The sequence below is a fragment of the Paroedura picta genome, chromosome 3, assembly GCF_049243985.1.
Source record: "Paroedura picta isolate Pp20150507F chromosome 3, Ppicta_v3.0, whole genome shotgun sequence".
NCBI lineage: Eukaryota > Metazoa > Chordata > Lepidosauria > Squamata > Gekkonidae > Paroedura > Paroedura picta.
This window is the reverse complement of record NC_135371.1, coordinates 166,161,996-166,179,278: the sequence shown is the minus strand read 5'-3', so window position 1 is coordinate 166,179,278 and position 17,283 is coordinate 166,161,996. Positions and strand designations below refer to the sequence as shown.

At 46.7% G+C, this 17,283-nt stretch overlaps 1 protein-coding gene across 2 annotated transcripts; it reads right to left on the bottom strand.

Annotated features, from left to right (window-relative positions):
• Positions 1-504: 504 nt before the first annotated feature.
• Positions 505-16,484, bottom strand: TESPA1 (thymocyte expressed, positive selection associated 1). 2 transcript variants are annotated; one of them, XM_077329275.1, is made up of 10 exons: positions 16,342-16,484; positions 15,346-15,473; positions 15,078-15,245; positions 13,123-13,165; positions 7,201-7,250; positions 6,438-6,491; positions 6,194-6,230; positions 4,324-4,422; positions 2,500-2,708; positions 505-1,666 (listed from the first exon to the last, which is right to left on the bottom strand). In XM_077329275.1, the coding sequence occupies exons 3-10, from the start codon at positions 15,241-15,243 to the stop codon at positions 942-944; spliced, it is 1,383 nt and encodes a 460-aa protein (XP_077185390.1). In that variant the 5' UTR covers positions 15,244-15,245; positions 15,346-15,473; positions 16,342-16,484; the 3' UTR covers positions 505-941. The 2 variants fall into 2 exon arrangements, with proteins under 2 accessions (XP_077185390.1, XP_077185391.1); XM_077329276.1 differs by having other exon boundaries at positions 15,346-15,468; positions 16,342-16,467.
• Between the last annotated feature and the right edge of the window lie 799 nt (positions 16,485-17,283).

The window sequence follows — 17,283 nt, the reverse complement described above, 5'->3', positions numbered from 1 at the left end:
TCCCAAACAACTACTACATATGAGCCTCTTGTGGCGCAGAGTGGTAAGGCAGCCATCTGAAAGCTTTGCCCATGAGGCTGGGAGTTCAATCCCAGCAGCCGGCTCAAGGTTGACTCAGCCTTCCATCCTTCCGAGGTCAGTAAAATGAGTACCCAGCTTGCTGCTGGGGGGTAAACGGTAATGACTGGGGAAGGCACTGGCAAACCACCCCGTATTGAGTCTGTCATGAAAACGCTAGAGGGCATCACCCCAAGGTTCAGACATGACTTGGTGCTTGCACAGGGGATACCTTTACCTTTACCTTTTACCTCCCAAACATAAGGGTAAGCCCGTCCCCTCAGTGACAATAAAATAAATTAAATAATATTGTGCTCCTATGTCTGAAGCTGTGAAATCATTAGTTGTCCATCAAAACCCACACGTACAACTAATCTTGGTGACGTGATGGTATCAATAATGGAAAATAAGGGCAAGTGAGGGTCTTTTTTTAAAAAATGCATTTATTTTCAAGGAACAACGAAAACAGTAGGCTTGCCCCAAAGGCAGTATATATACACCATAAGGAAACTATTTCTAAGTATTATCCATCATTCCTTCCTTGAAGTTCAAAGAAGGAAATTCTTACATAACCTCCTATGCTAGCTAATTTCTCTGCATGAATGTTTTCTGTTCTTCAGAGATGAGGACAGGGAAGAAGCCGGGACTGGCTCATTGCTTAGGAGAAGAGATGCTTTAGGGGAGAAGGAAGTAGTTGCCAGGAAACAAATAGGTGGACGTCACTCCATAATCCCCAAAACGACCTTTCAAGGAGGTATCTGCTACTATATCCCCATATCACAGAGCTCAGTCTAGGTGGTAAATACAGCTAACGCTATGCGCTAAGTTCATGGCTAAGCCAAGACCTGGACCTTCCAGTTGACGGCTCCCAGTTGGTATCTCCATCAAGATGTCCAGTTATCCTTGCCAACTGCAGGCCCTCTCCTTATGGACCAGTTCCCTTCTGAGTCTTCACTGCTCTCCTCTGCTGAAGAAGACTTCTTTGGAGAACGTCTCCAATAACAGTACTGTTCTTGATAGCCAATGTGGCCTGACCCCTCCGTACTCCTGCCATCTGAGCAGTGAGGAGGCCAAGGTGCCAAACCCGGCAAGGAAAGAGCGTGCGGAAATTCCCTCTTTCCCCCAGGATGACCAGGAGCTTCAAAATGGAAGCCAGAAGAAGCCACGGGAGTGGTCTCCACTGTGGTGAACGTAGAAGAGGCACTTCTCATTCTGCTTTGGAGCAAAGGCCTTCCGCCACACATCGTGAGAGCCTCTTCCTTTCCATTATCCGCGTCAAGCGGGAATCTGTTTTTGCGCACCAGGTCTATCACTTCCCAGACAATCTGTTCCAGGCGGCTCATCTGGGGTGGCTTCTGGGGTGGCCCCGAGGTCCCTTCTTCTCGAGGCAAAGTGTACAAGCACATTCTCGCAATGGCTTTCCTCAGGCGCTGTAGAGGAGAGCCGGCCTCTTGCTTGGAAGAAACGTCCTGGGAATCAGGGGTCTCCGGGAAGGCTGTGAACAGGTGGGCAGGGGAAATCTTCTGGATAGGGGTCTTCGATACGTACGAGTAAAGGCAGAAGAAAGCATCTGCTGTTAAGGCCAGCGTCTGGACCTGCCGGAACCGACCTACAAGAAGGAAGTGGAAAGTATAAAAGGAAATACAAAACAATGTGGTGTATCAGATGGGGGTCTGTTCTCTGCCATGAGCTATGTGCACCACCCTACGTTTCTTAGGAGAAGTGTAGTGGAATGACTCCAATCGTTGCAATGGAGCCTGTGTAGGCACCCGTAATATAGGCCCCATTTTGTTCCCTTTCTATCATTGGCAATGTCTTGGTTCTGCCATTAGGGGGCAGTGAATCATAGAATCATAGAATCATAGAGTTGGAAGGGGCCATACAGGCCATCTAGTCCAACCCCCTGCTCAACGCAGGATCAGCCCTAAGCATCCTAAAGCAGTGGTGCCTAGAAGAATCTAAGGATAAAGTATTGCTGGACAGGACCTCCTCCCACCCCCAACTCTTAATTGCTGTTCCTTGGGAGCTGGCATGGTTAGAGGGTTAGACTAAAATCAAGGAGATGTGGTTTCAAATCCCCTCTTGGTTGTGAAGCTCTCTGGGTGGACTTCAATAGTCAGTCTCGATATATAAAGAAATAAAAATTATATTAAAAATTAGTCAGTCTCAGACTCTGTTTTGGAGTGAGAGTCAAGCATGCCTCCCATTTGAATATCTCTCCAGCTATCGAGGCCTATCGATACTTTCACCTCGATAGCCCAGCCTATCCCAATCTCACCAGATCTCAGAAGCTAAGCAGGGGCAGACCTGGTCAATATTTGGATGGGAGACACCAAGGAACACCAGAGGTGTGCAATGGCAACCCAACTCTGAACAGCCCATAAACAGCAGCAGTTTGACAGCACTTCCATCACTGCATCGATGGATCATGAAGGCCCTTACTTGCTAGCATCAGGTAAGGATCCTCCATCTCCAGCCGTTGAACCTGGGCTCTTAAGAACACCTGGACGTCAATGCCTTGGGCCTGGGATGGAATGGCGAAGAACCGAGCTGGGATCCACGATGTAGCTGAGGTCTCCTCTTGTATAAAGCCCAGGTTGGAGAGGACGGTCTCTGCATCCACCTCACATTGCTCTAGTACTTCTGAGATACTAGCAGGAGAAGAAGGGAGTGTAAACACAGGAGCACCAGTTCCATCCATACTTTGGATTTGCCCTTCGGATTCTTTTCCCTGCATGTTTTTTTCATTAAAACTACTTACTAAGTTATGTACAAAACAGCCATTGGCCCTCTTTTGATCTCCCAATCCCAACCCAAATAAATAATCTGTTTCCTCAAATTATCGTTTCATCTGAACACAAACTATTTGGTGTGTGTCTGTCTAAAAGTTCTAATTTGCAAATAAAAAATAAAAGGCAGTAATGACTTGTTTTTTTTTTTTAATTGCTGCTTTTATGTTTGGGTGCTAATGCTCTCACTTTTAGATAAATTGTGCTAGAAGATTACGATTTATGTTTTTAAAAATTATTTGATGCAAATTTCTTTGAGGGACCAAGAAGTGACATTTCTTCTGGCGACGTGTCACTTCCAGGGGGTTTGGCAGGGAGGTGTGGCCAGTGGACATCACTTCTTTCAGAGGCTTCTCCGTGTTCAAAAAGCTTGAACAAGGCTGGGTCAAGCTGTTAAGTTTAAATGGCTGGCAGCCATTTCAGTGGCAGAGATGCTGAATGTGCCTGAATAAATACCAAAAAAAGCCATTTCAGCTGTCAGCTATACCAGTAGCCGGAACAGATTAGGGAATCTGTATTTGGCTTAGAAATTTAAAAAAAAATACCAATAAGTCATTTTTGGATATTTTTTTAGGTTTGGGTGAACCTACATTGGGTCTATGTTCCTAAATAATGTCTCACTGGCAAGGTGCTACAGTTTCCACATGAATCCTTTTGCTCAGGGAAGGAGCAAGGGAAATGATGTTGGCCCAGCTTTCTAAGAGCCAGTTTGGTGTCGTGGTTAAGAGTGCGGACTTCTAATCTGGCATGCCAGGTTCGATTCTGTGCTCCCCCACATGCAGCCAGCTGGGTGACCTTGGGCTCGCCACGGCACTGATAAAACTGTTCTGACCGGGCAGTGATATCAGCGCTCTCTCAGCCTCACCCGCCCCACAGGGTGTCTGTTGTGGGGAGAGGAATGGGAAGGGGACTGTAAGCCACTTTGAGCCTCATTCGGGTAGGGAAAAGCGGCATATAAGAACCAACTCTTCTTCTTCTTCTTCTTCTTCTAAGGCCTCCTGCAGTGGGGTGACAGGTGCCCTGAGTGGTGGGAAACGCAGCCCTGGTGTGACAATCCTCACAATAGATCAGAAAGCAGATAAGAGCAGTAGCAGTAGAAGAGAACCAGAGTCCAGGAGCACCTCAAAGACTAACAAAACTCATGGCAGGTAGGAGCTTTCATGAGTCATTGCTCACTCCTCCAGATGAGGAGGGGGGTCCATCCGCCCTTATATCTTGGACAGAGGAGTGATTTCAGATGCAGAATGACATTGGCAGGCAAATCACAATAGCAGGACAATGAGTGTAGCAAGTGTGATGGGACTAGGGGTGATATGCAGAGGGTCATTCCCACTGGCTTCCGAGCGGAGCAAGAACCAGAGCCCCCATCTTCTTAGTCCATATCTTGTGCACGGCCACAACCCCACTGCTGGCTCAGGTGGCCCCCAAGGAGTAGCGCTTCACACCCAAGCCCTCAACACATCTTCTCCATCCTTACCTGGAACTTGTTTTGTTGGTGCTGACAGAGAAAGCGCTAGAAGTTAGGCTGTGGTCCAGATTGAGCTGTAGATCAGACCAGGAGGCACCTTTGGGGGTCCTGCCAAAAAAGCAAAGACAGTAGCAGTAGTAGTAGTAGTAGTAGTAGTAGTAGTAGTAGTAGTAGTAGTAGTAGTAGTAGTAGTAGTAGTAGTAGTAGTAGTAGTAGTAGTAGTAGTAGTAAGACTTGAAGGTATTTCTGTTGGACTGTAGCTGCTACAGTTATTGTGGGGAGGTAGCTGGAGAGAATTCTTCTTTTGAGATTGACATTTTCTTTCATTTTGTTTCTTAGAAACTTTCTCTACTGCATTCTCCATGAACTATTTCTAAGGCAGCTTACATCATCATTGCAACTGATAAACACACCTCTGTTGAAACTTGGCTCACTACTTGCCAGGTATTAGTGGGCAGACTCCCACAGACACTCCACCATTCCCACCAGTGCCCAGTTGGATAGCAGGGAAGCAATGGCAGGGAGGATGTTAGTGACATTCTAGGAACCTTGCCGATCTATGGTTTTTATCACAGAGATAGGCTGAAATCCTAGATCGTCTATATTAGCGATCCCCAACCTATGGGCTTCGGACCACATGTGGTCCGTCGACTAATTGGAGGTGGGCCGCGAAGGATGCCTCCCCCCCCCCAGCCCTTTACTTCATCCCCCCCGGCCCTTTACAACACACTTCGGGTGTCATTGTCTCCCATCACTCCCAGATGGGACTATCTCATTGCAGAGAAACAAGCTCAGGGTTCCCATTAATTTGTCATTGTCATGAGTTAAAATTTCAATGAAAATAAAATGTTCCTTATGTTCATTGTTGTGGCGTGTCTGTATCTTATTTTGAAGGGATGTTTAAACATTACCATAGCGATCAGAGAGCGTTAGGGCAGTGGTTGAGAGTAGAGGAGTAAACTACCCCCCCTCCCACCGGGCCTCAGTAAAATTGTCAAGCGTTGAGTGGTCCCCGGTGATAAAAAGGTTGGGGACCACTGGTCTATATCACCCTGGGTTCTAGCTGGAAGTGACATCAATGTGTCACTGATGTCCTTGACCCCTGAATCACCCACCCATTCACACACACAAAAATCACTTGATTATTCCAGCTACGTGCTTGGCCACTCAAAATTAAAATGAAAGTATTAACATCCTGTTCTTTAATAAAGACTTCTTCAGTGGAAATGAACAGCCAAAGCTGTTTTTCTGCCTTCTCCTTTTCCTAACATGTAAGTTCCTGTTTCTTGGGCCAGGCGTTCTGTTCCAAGTGGTCAGTCTGATATTATACTGGGTTATGTCTGGCTTTGTTGTTGTTGTTAGTTGCGAAGTCCTGTCCAACTAATCGCGACCCCATGGCTTAAAACCCTACAACTAAATCTGCCAGACACAAATTACTGTAATATTAAATTGATCACTAGAGGGCGCAAAACATTACAAGTGAGGAAAATAAGAATGTGGAAAAGCCGGAGGGAGGGAGGGAGGGAAGGAAGGAAGGAAGGAAGGAAGGAAGGAAGGAAGGAAGGAAGGAGATTGGAAGTGGAGTGGGAAGGAAGGAAGGAAGGAAGGAAGGAAGGAAGGAAGGAAGGAAGGAAGGAAGGAAGGAAGGAAGGAAGGAAGGAAGGAAGGAAGGAAGGAAGACTTCCACAAACATAATGCCAATTCGAAATGGGCAGCAGGATATGTACCATTGTCTATGAAATGTACCCTTCTTGTTTTTGTCAAAAGGCATTCTTCAGAATCTAAATTCCAGTGTCAAACAGAAAGCCTTTCAGATATCACCTGTGAAACGTTGCTGGATTTCAGAGCAAAGCTGAACATTTTGGCTCCTGTTGCTCACCTGGACTCGGCTGTGTCTTTGTCCAGTAGCAGTATGGCTGGAAAGAGAGGAATGATTCTTGTGAGTAAGAGATTCACCCAATCCCTCTGAAGCCCATGGGATGGGACAAACTTTGGATAAGGACCTCTGCACTCGAATGCAAACCTTCTAAGGCCAAAGCTCCGTTCTTTACCACCCCCCTAAACTGTTTGCAAGGCATTCCTCATGTTTTAATCTGTGGACCCAGAAAGATTACACCAATTACCTTCTGCTCCCAGAGTAAGGTCATCTTCAAAGCTGGTTCTGTTGCTACAAGGTCCTGCAAGACAACCATCCAGAATCACTCAAAAGTTGGACAGGGGGTCAATTCAAGCAGGAGGAAACAGGCATACCGGGGGATTCAAATTGAGAGCATAACATGTGAGGATTATGTATGTCCCCTGATTTGTTTGTTCCCTGATCAGAAATGGCTTCAGGGCAAGGTTGTCAGCTCCTGGAAAGGATGGGGTTGGAAGAAGAGGAGTAGGTTTATATATCTCGAGTTTTACTACCTGAAGGAGTCTCAAAGCGGCTTCCCTTCCTCTCCCCACAACAGGCACTCTGGGAGATAGGTGGGGATGTGGGAGCTCTGACAGAACTGCTCTGCAAGAACAGCTCTAACAGGACTATGACAACCCCAAGGTTGCCCAGCTGGCTGCATGTGGAGGAGGAGTGTTCTCCCTGTTCCCCAGATTACAGGCTGCCGCTCTTGAAAACGACACCAAGCTGGCTCTTGGCCCTTACAGAGGGCAGAGTTTGGGGAGGGGACAATCCTCAACATAGTAGGATGCCGTGGAGTCTACTTGCCAAAGTGGCCACTTTCTCCCCATCAATTGATCTCTGTCACCCTGAAGGTGAGGAGACATCCCAAGAGATCTCCAGCTCCTACCTTGATGTTGGCAACACTGCTTCTGGAAGCTGCTATTCACCCTGCTGAAGGAACGCAGGCCATCGATGCATCCCACCACAAAACTCCAGGAGGTGCTTACCTGAGGCGCCCTGAGCAGAGAGGCTGTCCATGAAAGGGTCCCTGGAAGAGCTAAAAACCAGAATCAAAAGCACCTCCGTTAACATGGTAATAAATGAATCCTTGTTCTGTTTGATCTTAGCTGGAACATTATCAGCCATCGACCCCACTCAGCAAAGCCTGATCTCAAAATGAAGTCCCCAGGGCTTTGAGGAGGAGGAGGAGGAGGAGGAGGAGGAGGAGGAGGAGGAGGAGGAGGAGAAGAAGAAGAAGAAGAAGAAGAAGAAGAAGAAGAAGAAGAAGAAGAAGAAGAAGAAGAAGAAGAAGAAGAAGAAGAAGAAGAAGAAGAAGAAGAAGAGCTGGGTTTTATACCTCACTTTTCCCTCCCTGAACAAGCCTCAAAGCAGCTTGACTTCCCTTCCTCTCCACACAACAGACACTCTATGAGGTAGGTGAGGTTCAGAGAGCTCTGAGAAAAATTGCCCTGTGAGAACAGCTCTAACAGGACAGTGACTGGCCCAAGGTCACCCAGGTGGCTGCATGTAGAGAAACAGGGAATCCATCCTGGCACTCCTGTTTAGAAGCCACTGCTCTTAACCACGACGCCAAGCTGACCTTTACCAGCCTCAATGGACCAGAGTACAGGAAACTGTCTTATAGTGAATCAAAACACTGGTCTATCAAGGTCAGTATTGTCTACTCAGACTGGCAGCAGCTCTCCAGGATCCCAGGCAGATGTCTTTTGTATCACCCTCTGCCTAGTCTTTTTAACTGGAGATGCCAGAGATTGAATTGGGACCTTCTACATTCAAGGCAGACGCTCTACGCCAGAGCCATGGTTCCTCCCCTAAATCCATCAACTGTCACCTTCTACCATAGGCATCTTCCTAGATTTGAAGGCCATGTCCACACTAGAGACATAAATACGTTTTACAGCTATTCTTTTCCCCCCTGGGGGTTGTAGTTGAGCAGCAAGCCAAGGAGTACCATAACCCACCTCAAGGGGAGGCCTGGAGTTCTCCCAGAATTACTGATTTCCAGATTACAGTGATCAATTCTCCTGAAGGAAGGTTGGACTACCATAGAGTCTACCACAGAGCCTGGGAGACACACGAGTCCTAGAGTGAGATCAGGCTGTGACATCACACAGCAGAGGCCCCCTTGCTCATTTGAGGGCCATGGGGTGACCGTAAATGGCAAAGTCTTCCCAGAAATGGCATCAAAATTAGGAAAAGCCCAACAAGCCTCTGCAATTGAGTTTGGAGGGGAGGCTTTTTTGGTCAACCCTCCTTGACTGCCCTGTAGCGGTGCCAGGCCTGGGCGTCTAGGGGGGCAGGGACATGGCAGGCACCATCTGAGATAGGAGGCCTAGCTGACCCTGCCCTGAACCTGATTTGCCTTAAACTTTTACCGTTGCCTTTTCCACTGTTTCCATGTTACTCACTGACTTAAGAAATCATAAGAACCTTCCAGACCAGTTTCCCAGCCTCCCGGCAGGGCCTGAAGTATTAGCAGAGTTTGAAAATGCAAAGCACTGGCTGCTTAAAGAATAAAAAAGTTTTATTCAGAAAAGAAACAGCTGCGTGAAGACAGAGAGAAGTGAGTGATACAAAGAATGGATGTAAAGAGAGAATCAAACAATATCACAATGCAAGTTTTATTTTCCAAGAAGGAAAAAAAAGAGCACATTTTTCAGAGCATATGAAAGAACCCAGTGTTTGTTGGTTGGTTGGTTTGTTTGTGTGCCCCAGCACAGTCTGGGATTGTCAACACCAAGAAAGATCACGGCACAAACGTCCGTCCCCCGCAAACACACACGTATATTTTAACCAGCATGTGAATATTATGCACATTCCTTGAAATATTTCTCATCCTACCTCCCCCGCATTAAAAGAAAACAGAAACAGTGTACAAATATGAAGTCATAACCAAGGACTTCCATGCTTCATCATCTTTCTGGCCTATTTTCAAAGTCAGCCAGTGATGAATCTCAGCACTGCTGATATGTGGGGGAAATGAACTTCCACTTATCTAAATGCTATTTCAAAATAATGTACCCTTGTCTATGAAACTGAAGGTGGGTTTCCATGTGAGACTGAAGCTTAGCCCAAGAATGCAGTTTTGTTGGTCTTAAAGGCACTGTGACTGGACACAAACTTTGTTATGAAATTTGAATTCAGGTCTCATTCATTCATTCATTCATTCATTCATTCATTCATTCATTCATTCATTCTTTATTTATTTATTTATTTATTTATTTATTTATTTATTTATTTATTTATTTATTTATTTATTTATTTATTTATTTATTTATATCCCACCCTCCCCGAGGGCTCAGGGCGGTTTACAGAAGAACAAACAACAATACATAAAACAATCTATAAACACGTGAATAACTCTACAATACTAAACTAATGGTTGCAACCGTATAACAATGTAACAGTATAAATAATACAGACAATACAACCGTGCAACAATACAAACAGGTCCAGAGCATTTGCAGGGAGGGGGTCATTGTAAGACAGCGATGTTTGTTCATGCCGACAGACTACTAGGAAAGAACTGGATCAAGTGTTTGGGAGTCTGTTTTGTGAGGAGAGAGGGGAAAGCAGTAAATTCCTGACTGGTTGCATCATACAACTGTATACGTCCAGACAATCTGACCTGCATAGGCCTAACAAAACAAAATCAGAGTCCCACCATCATGACGGTCAGTTTATAGTGTGAGAAAGAGTGCTTGCACTCGAAAGCTCACACCTTGAATAAATCTTTGCTGGTCTTAAAGGTGCCACTGGACTCTGATTTTGTTTTGTTGAGCTGCTTCAGACCAACACAGCTACCCACTTGAATCTATCTGAATAGGCCTAGTTCATCTTTGATTGCAGAAGTGCTCCTTCTAGTGGGGCAGAACAGAAAAGCAATGAATGATATGATAAAGTTTGAATTTAATGGGTCTTAAAGGGTCTTAAAAGGTGACACTGGACTCAAACTTTGGCCCATTACTTACGCACATCTTACTGCAGATTTTCCGTGCTGTTAGACTTTTAAATTTGACTTCAGATTCTGTCCCTGCCTTACACACCATACTTTTTCCTCTGGTGTATTTATTCTGCAGCTACAATTTTTTTAAAGGGCACTTTTCTAAATCTGGGTGTAACATCACTTGTGATAGGCTGGGGGGTCCAAGTCTCCATCCTCCTAAAAAAAGCCCTTAGTACTCAGCCTTGCCGGTGGGCCCCCAGTGCCTATGCTGGTATCCAAGCAGAATGTCAAAGCAAGATGGGTGGGATCCACAGATGGTAACTCCAAATCATCAGCCCGGCCTCAACCAAAGAAGGACGTAGATAAAACCGAAAGGGTACAGAGGAGAGCAACGAGGGTGATCTGGAGCCAAGGGACCAAGCCCTATGAAGGTAGGTTGAGGGACTTGGGAATGTTCAGCCTGGAGAAAAGGAGGTTGAGAGGGGACATGATAGCCCTCTTTAAGTATTTGAATGGTTGTCACTTGGAGGAGGGCAGGATGCTGTTCCCATTGGCTGCACAGGAGAGGACACGCAGTAATGGGTTTAAACTTCAAGGACAACGATATAGGCTAGATATCAGGAAAAAATTTTTCAGTCAGAGTAGTTTAGCAGTGGAATAGGCTGCCTAAGGAGGTGGTGAGCTCCCCCTCACTGGCAGTCTTCAAGCAAAGGTTGGATACACACTTTTCTTGGATGCTTTAGGATGCTTTGGGCTGATCCTGCATTGAGCAGAGGGTTGGACTAGATGGCCTGTATGGCCCCTTCCAACTCTATGATTATATGATTCTATGATAAATGCCTGGTGGAAGAGCTCTGTGTTGCAGGCCTTGCAGAACCCAGAGAATTCCGTCAGGGCCCTTAGCTTTTCCGGGAGCTCATTCCACCAGAGTGGGGCCAGGGCTGAGAGCACTCTGTCCTCCAAGTGGATCAATTCCAAGAGTTTCTTAAGCTAGGCAATTTGCAGAAAATCCATGAGTCTCAGTTGCCATTGTAATGTTAGGCTTCCAGAGACTGTTGAAAGCATTAAAGGGGGGTAATGCCTCTCTCTCTGTCTGTCTGTCTCTCTGTCTCTGTCTCTGTCTCTGTCTCTCTCTCTCCTCTCTATCCATCTCATGTGAGTTTCATTCCATGCTGACAACTCCCCCCTTATTTTGTTTGCATGCAGCACTGAAATCCTTTATGCACTAGAAGAATGGATGCAGTAATTCTGCTTCACCCAAGCATCCTGGGGATTATCCCAGGAATCTTCCCAACCTCCCTGTTCTGAGTTTTCATTTTCCTCACTTGCAAGTTCCTCTTTCTTCCAAGGGGTTTTCCATTCTGCTATTGTTTTGCTCCCCCTAGAGGCTGATTCAATATTACATCAGATTTGTCAGGCATAACTCCCTGCTGATTTAAACGGGTTGCCAACTGGCCTGGAGGCGCAGGGGCTGTTCTGTCTCTTTAATAGGAGTTTCAGGTATGGAAATGGGCAGGTGACGCTGTTCATGGTGTGGAGGCAAATCACATTGCTGGCACTCTCTGTTAAAGTCATTTCCACCCTCTCCAGGCAGTTGGCAACCTCAGTCACGCCCAATGCCTTAATCTGCAGAGCAATCATTAAACCGGTCTCCTTAAGAAGTGAGCTCTGTTTTATTCAGGAGGAGTTTTATTATTTATTTATTGCATTTATTTCGTCCCCGGAAAAATACTCTTAAGATCACCGTCTCAGAAAGAGGTCAGGCATTTGCCTGCCTTGCATCCTCCTCCACCCCATGCCCTGTCCAACTGCAATTTTGGAAACTGCTGAACTTCCACTCAGAGTCCGTTGTGCTTGCTGCCGATCACCAGGACGCAGGGAAACAGGCGGGGAGGATATGCCGTGGCGCATTTCCTGCCTTATTTTTAGTGCTTGTGCATCTTTCGGTAAATGTGGGGAAACAGCCCTGAGTTGGATATGTTCACCAGATGCTGCGATAGCGTTCAGGTTCTTGCAAACCATTCATATCTCTTTTTAAAAAAATGGCTTTGCATCTTGGTGTCTAATCCCTACAGTCTCCGTTGTGAATGTTCTTTTAGTGGCTAGAGCAGAGTTTCCCAACTATGGTACTGAGGTGATGTACAGCAGGGGTAGTCAACCTGTGGTGCTCCAGATGTCCATGGACTACAATTCCCACGAGCCCCTGCCAGCAAATGCTGGCAGGGGCTTGTGCGAATTGTAGTCCATGAACATCTGGAGCACCACAGGTTGACTAGCCCTGCAGACAGCACAATTCAGGCTATGAGGGATAAGTAGGAGAAGAGGAGGCTGAACTCCTTGATAGTAACTAGATGAAGCACAGGTCTGATCCAGCAGAGTCCCTTGTGTGTCCTCTGCCTGCTGACAGTCTGAATAGAAAATATTGACCTTGATAAACCAAGGGTCTGATTTCTTAAAAGATACATTCATGTCTAAGGAAACTTTTAACATATGGGTAGATTCCCCTTGCCTACTTGCATTTTAAAGAAGAGCTGGGTTTTTGTACCCTGCTTTTTATTATCTGAAGGAATCTCAAATTGCCTACCCTTCCTCTCCTCACAATAGATACCCTATGAGGTAGATGGGGCTGAGAGAGCTCTGAGAGAACTGTAACTGGCCCAAGGTTATCCAGCAGGCCTCATGTGTATTAAAGGGGCTTGTAATCACTTTCCTCTCCCCACGACAGACACCCTGTGAGTTAATTGGGACTCAGAGAGCTCTGAGAGAAATGTGACTAGCCAAGGTCACCCGGCCAGCAGCATATGAGGGAGGACTGGGGAATCAAACCTTTTTTCACCAGATTAGAGGCCTCCACTCTTAACCGCTACACCAAGTGGGGATCTCAAGGACAGCCTCGATGAAGGTCTCATCCCATAATTGCGAAACGCTGCTTCTAACCAATTCCTCACGCACATCGCCTTACCTGCATTGGTCCAGCCAGTTTTCAATCGTACTGGATGAATTTCCTGTTTGAAACAAGAGATGCATGTGTCCACTGCTGCTCCTTCTCAGGTATTTTGACATTTATGAATCTGAACTTTTTGGGTTATCCCACAATACCCTGCGACAACCTGCCTTTTCCTTCCTGACCTCTGTTTTTCTACTCTCGCCCTTCCCTGGCTGGTCCTCCCATGCCCTGAGCTGGAATTTCTGAAATCTCTTCAGCCAGTTAACTAAGAAAAAGTGAATGGGAGGCAAAACTCTAGCGGAAAATCTTTGGGTTAAGCCAGGCTATCTTAATTAGGATTTCATAAAGCCCAGGGGTTTCTTGATGGCCCTGAAAGGTTTTCCTAAATGGGTGGACATTAATTTTGTGTATTTTGGGTAATGTGACAATATCCAGGCCCGTGATGGGCCTGGGAAAGGGAGGGGCATCAGGTGGGCATGTCCACAGCTCTGCTTCCCAACCATATTCTGCAGTATCGCACAACTGCTGGGGTTTCTCAAAGCCTGAATAATATTTCAGGGGTTTCTCAATGGTAAAAAAGTGGAGAAAGGCTGCTTTAAGAATACATACCCCTTCTACCTACCATTATACAAGAGTCATTGTGGCCTAGCTGTTAGATTAGCCTTTCTCAATGTTTTTTTTATCATTGAGAACCCCCTGAAACATTCTTCAGGCTTGGAGAAACTCCAGAGGTAGAGCAATCATGCAGAATAGGTAGGGAAGCATCACTGTCAACATGCCCACTCAGGGCCTCTCCCCTTCTCACACCCTCCAGGCCTATCATTGGCCATTTTAGGGGGTCAGCATGACCATATCTGGTCATATCGCCTGATAATGTATTAAAATTTATTAACTCTTGCCCATTCAGGAAACCCTGGTTAAGGAGGAGGAGGAAGAAAAAGAAAGTTGGTTCTTATATGCCACTTTTCTCTACCTGAAGGAGTCTAAAGGGGCTTTCATTTGCCTTCCCTTTCCTCTCCCCACAACAGACACCCTGTGAGGGAGGGGAGGCTGAGAGAGCCTTGATATTACTGAAAAAGAAGAAGAGTTGGTTCTTATATGCCACTTTTCTCTACCCAAAGGAGACTCAAAGTGGCTTACAGTCACCATCTCTTCCTCTCCCCACAACAGACACCCTGTGAGGGAGGTGAGGCTGAGAGAGCCTTGATATTACTGAAAAAGAAGAAGAGTTGGTTCTTATATGCCACTTCTATCTACCCAAAGGAGTCTAAAGGGGCTTCCAATCACCTTCCCTTTCCTCTCCCCACAACAGACACCCTGTGAGGGAGGTGAGGCTGAGAGAGCCCTGGTATTACTGAAGAAGAGTTGGTTCTTATATGCTGCTTTTATCTGCCCAAAGGAGTCTAAAGGGGCTTACATTTGCCTTCCCTTTCCTCTCCCCACCACAGACACCCTGTGAGGGAGGTGAGGCTGAGAGAGTCCTGAGATTACTACTTGGTCAGAACAGCTTTTTCAGTGCTGTGGCGAGCCCAAGGTCACCCAGCTGGCTGCATGTGGGGGAGCGAGGAATCAAACCCGGCTCGCCAGATTAGAAGTCCTCGCCCCTAACCACGACCCCAAGCCTATGTTAGAGTATCAGAATAAAATATCTTACTTCTGACCTTTCACATTTAAATTTCTAATTTTATAATATATTTCACGGCGATATTATTATTTTCATCGTTGCTACATATTCCATTTTACCTGGTGCTTCTTCTCTACATACTCACCACTGCTTCAGATGCGCCCAGCTTCTTTTATAAAAAGGATCAATTATTTATCTCACATTACAAATAAGGATATATTTGTTCGAAATCTACCTTCTTTAGATCTTGGTATTCATAACTTGTTCACCTTCTGGACAGGTGTGCCACAGGTGTGCCACAGACCTGGACAGGTGTGCCACAACGCACTTCTAGGCACCTCCTCACCTTTCAAGAACACATCTTCCAAAGAGGACTGCAGCTTAGGCATCTCCTGGGGACCACCGGCCTCCTCCTCTTCTATCACCATCCTGGGTCGTGTACGGTACTGGTTGGCCCATGCTTGTTGGCGCTCCCAAGAGGATGGGCTCAGCCGCGGTGAAGGACACTCCATAGCTAGCAGAAAGGCAGGCAGAGTGAAAGAAATTACCAGGGGAACTTAATGGCAAACCAGATACCTTTTTTAAAAAATCAACTAACAAGAGAGCTTGCCCACCTTCTGAAAACCAAGGAACGGCTTCTTCTCAGCCTCTAAGTGGAAATACACTTCATCTGAACCTCAGAGCCACGGATTTTCTTGATCCTTTGCCCATTCTTTCTCCTTTTTCAGTTACCTTGGCTGTTCTGAAAGGAGGGCACATAAAGAAGAAGAAGAAGAAGAGTTGGTTTTTATACCCTGCTTGTCACCGCCTGAAGGAGTCTTAAAGTGGCTTCCAATCGTCTTGCCTTTCCTCTCCCCACGACAGACAACCTGTGCGGGAGGTGAAGCGGAGATCTGATACTACTGAAGACGAAGAGTTGGTTCTTATATGCCGCTTTCCTCTACCCGAAGGAGTCTCAAAGCAGCATACCATCGCCTTCTCTTTCCTCCCTCCACAGCAGACCCCCTGGGAGGGAGGTGAGGCTGAGAGAGCCCTGATATTACTGAAGAAGAAGAAGAGTTGGTTTTTATATGCCATTATTCTCTACCCGAAGGAGTCTCAAAGTGACTTCCTTTCGCCTTCCCTTTCAATGCAGGATCAGCCTCAAGCATCCAGGAGAAGTCTCTGTCCAGCCACTGCTTGAAGACCGCCAGTGAGGGGGAGCTCACCACCTCCTTAGGAAGCCGATTCCACTGCTTAACTACTCTGACTGTGACCATTTTTCCACTGATACCTAGCCGGTAATGTTCTACACATAGTTTAAACCAATTACTGTCCTCTGCTGCCAACAGGAACCTTTTCCTGCCTCCTCTGACAACCTTTCAAGTTCTTCAAGAGAGCCACCCTGTCCCCTCTCAGCCTCCTCTTCTCCAAGCTGAACATACCCAAGTACCTCAGCCTTTCCTTCCTTCCTTCTTCTGCTCTACTTCTTCCCAACCTTTATTTCTCCTGCTGTTCTCTGCCCCTTGATTCCTGTCATGCCCTCAATGGTGACAGCTGCTTCTCTGCCCAGCGGCAGGTGCCTGGAGCACAGCTGCCCCCGCCAGCAGCGTCCGGTGGCTGCTACTCACCCAGGTTTCAGCAGAGCCCCGAAAGGGGCTAGGTAGACCCGCTTGCGGATCTGGTGCTCGCCTGCCAAGAGTCCATCCCGGCTACCCAGAGCGGCCCCAGCAAGCTGGCTTGTCTGGTTCTGTTCCCGCCCCCAACCTCACCAGATCTGCATCAGCAGAGAATGGAGGAAGTTGATCTGTTTTGGAGAGGAAACTTGAAATGAGAAAAGAGAGAGAGATTAACATGAAAGCCTCAAAGGCTGGCCCACATCCGGTGCTACCAGGAAAAGTTTAACGGGCTGTTGACTGATGGCAGCGAAGGAAGGTCACATGCTTAGACCTTACCCGGTACTATTTTCTCTTTTGAATGACAAGCCGCTGGTTTTTTTGGGGATGTAAATGATGCACCGGCACTCCGTTCATGCAGAAGGGGAAACCCACCTGCCACTCATTTGAGGAATGTGACTCATGTGATGGTATAAATATGCCAATTGGTAATGTGTGGATTAGGCTGGCCAACCTTATGGGGGAGGGGCATCATCTGATGCTGTGGCATCACTTCCGGTCAGAACTGGAAGTGATCTCACACCTCACAGGACACTCTAGCAAACCCTCCTCCCCCCAGCTCTATGGTTTGAGGCATTTGTTAGAGCATCCCAGCAATGTGTGACTACATGCCACACATCAGCAGATGGAGAGAGATGAGAGGTTTAATGGTTGCTGCTCCTTGCTTCAGCAAAGGACAGCAAAGGACATATGCTCACTGATCTTTTCCCTCTCCCCACAACAGACACCATGTGAGGTAGGTGAGGCGGTCCTTATATGCCACTTTTTTTCTAACAGAAGGAGTCTCAAAGCAGCTTACATTTGCCTTCCCTTCCTCTCCCCACAGCAGACACCCTGTGAGGGAGGTGAGGCTGAGAGAGCCCTGATATTACTGCTCGGTCAGAACAGCTTTCTCAG

What these genes read in the sequence shown, in the direction of transcription:
- TESPA1 (XM_077329275.1), bottom strand. Translation starts at nt 15,243, where the DNA reads ATGGAGTGTCCTTCACCGCGGCTGAGCCCATCCTCTTGGGAGCGCCAA. An exon ending in CTCTGCTCAGGGCGCCTCAG is followed by an intron (nt 6,492 to 7,200) that starts GTAAGCACCTCC and finishes GTTGTCTTGCAG; the next exon opens with GACCTTGTAGCAACAGAACC. An exon ending in CCTTACTCTGGGAGCAGAAG is followed by an intron (nt 6,231 to 6,437) that starts GTAATTGGTGTA and finishes CTCTCTTTCCAG; the next exon opens with CCATACTGCTACTGGACAAA.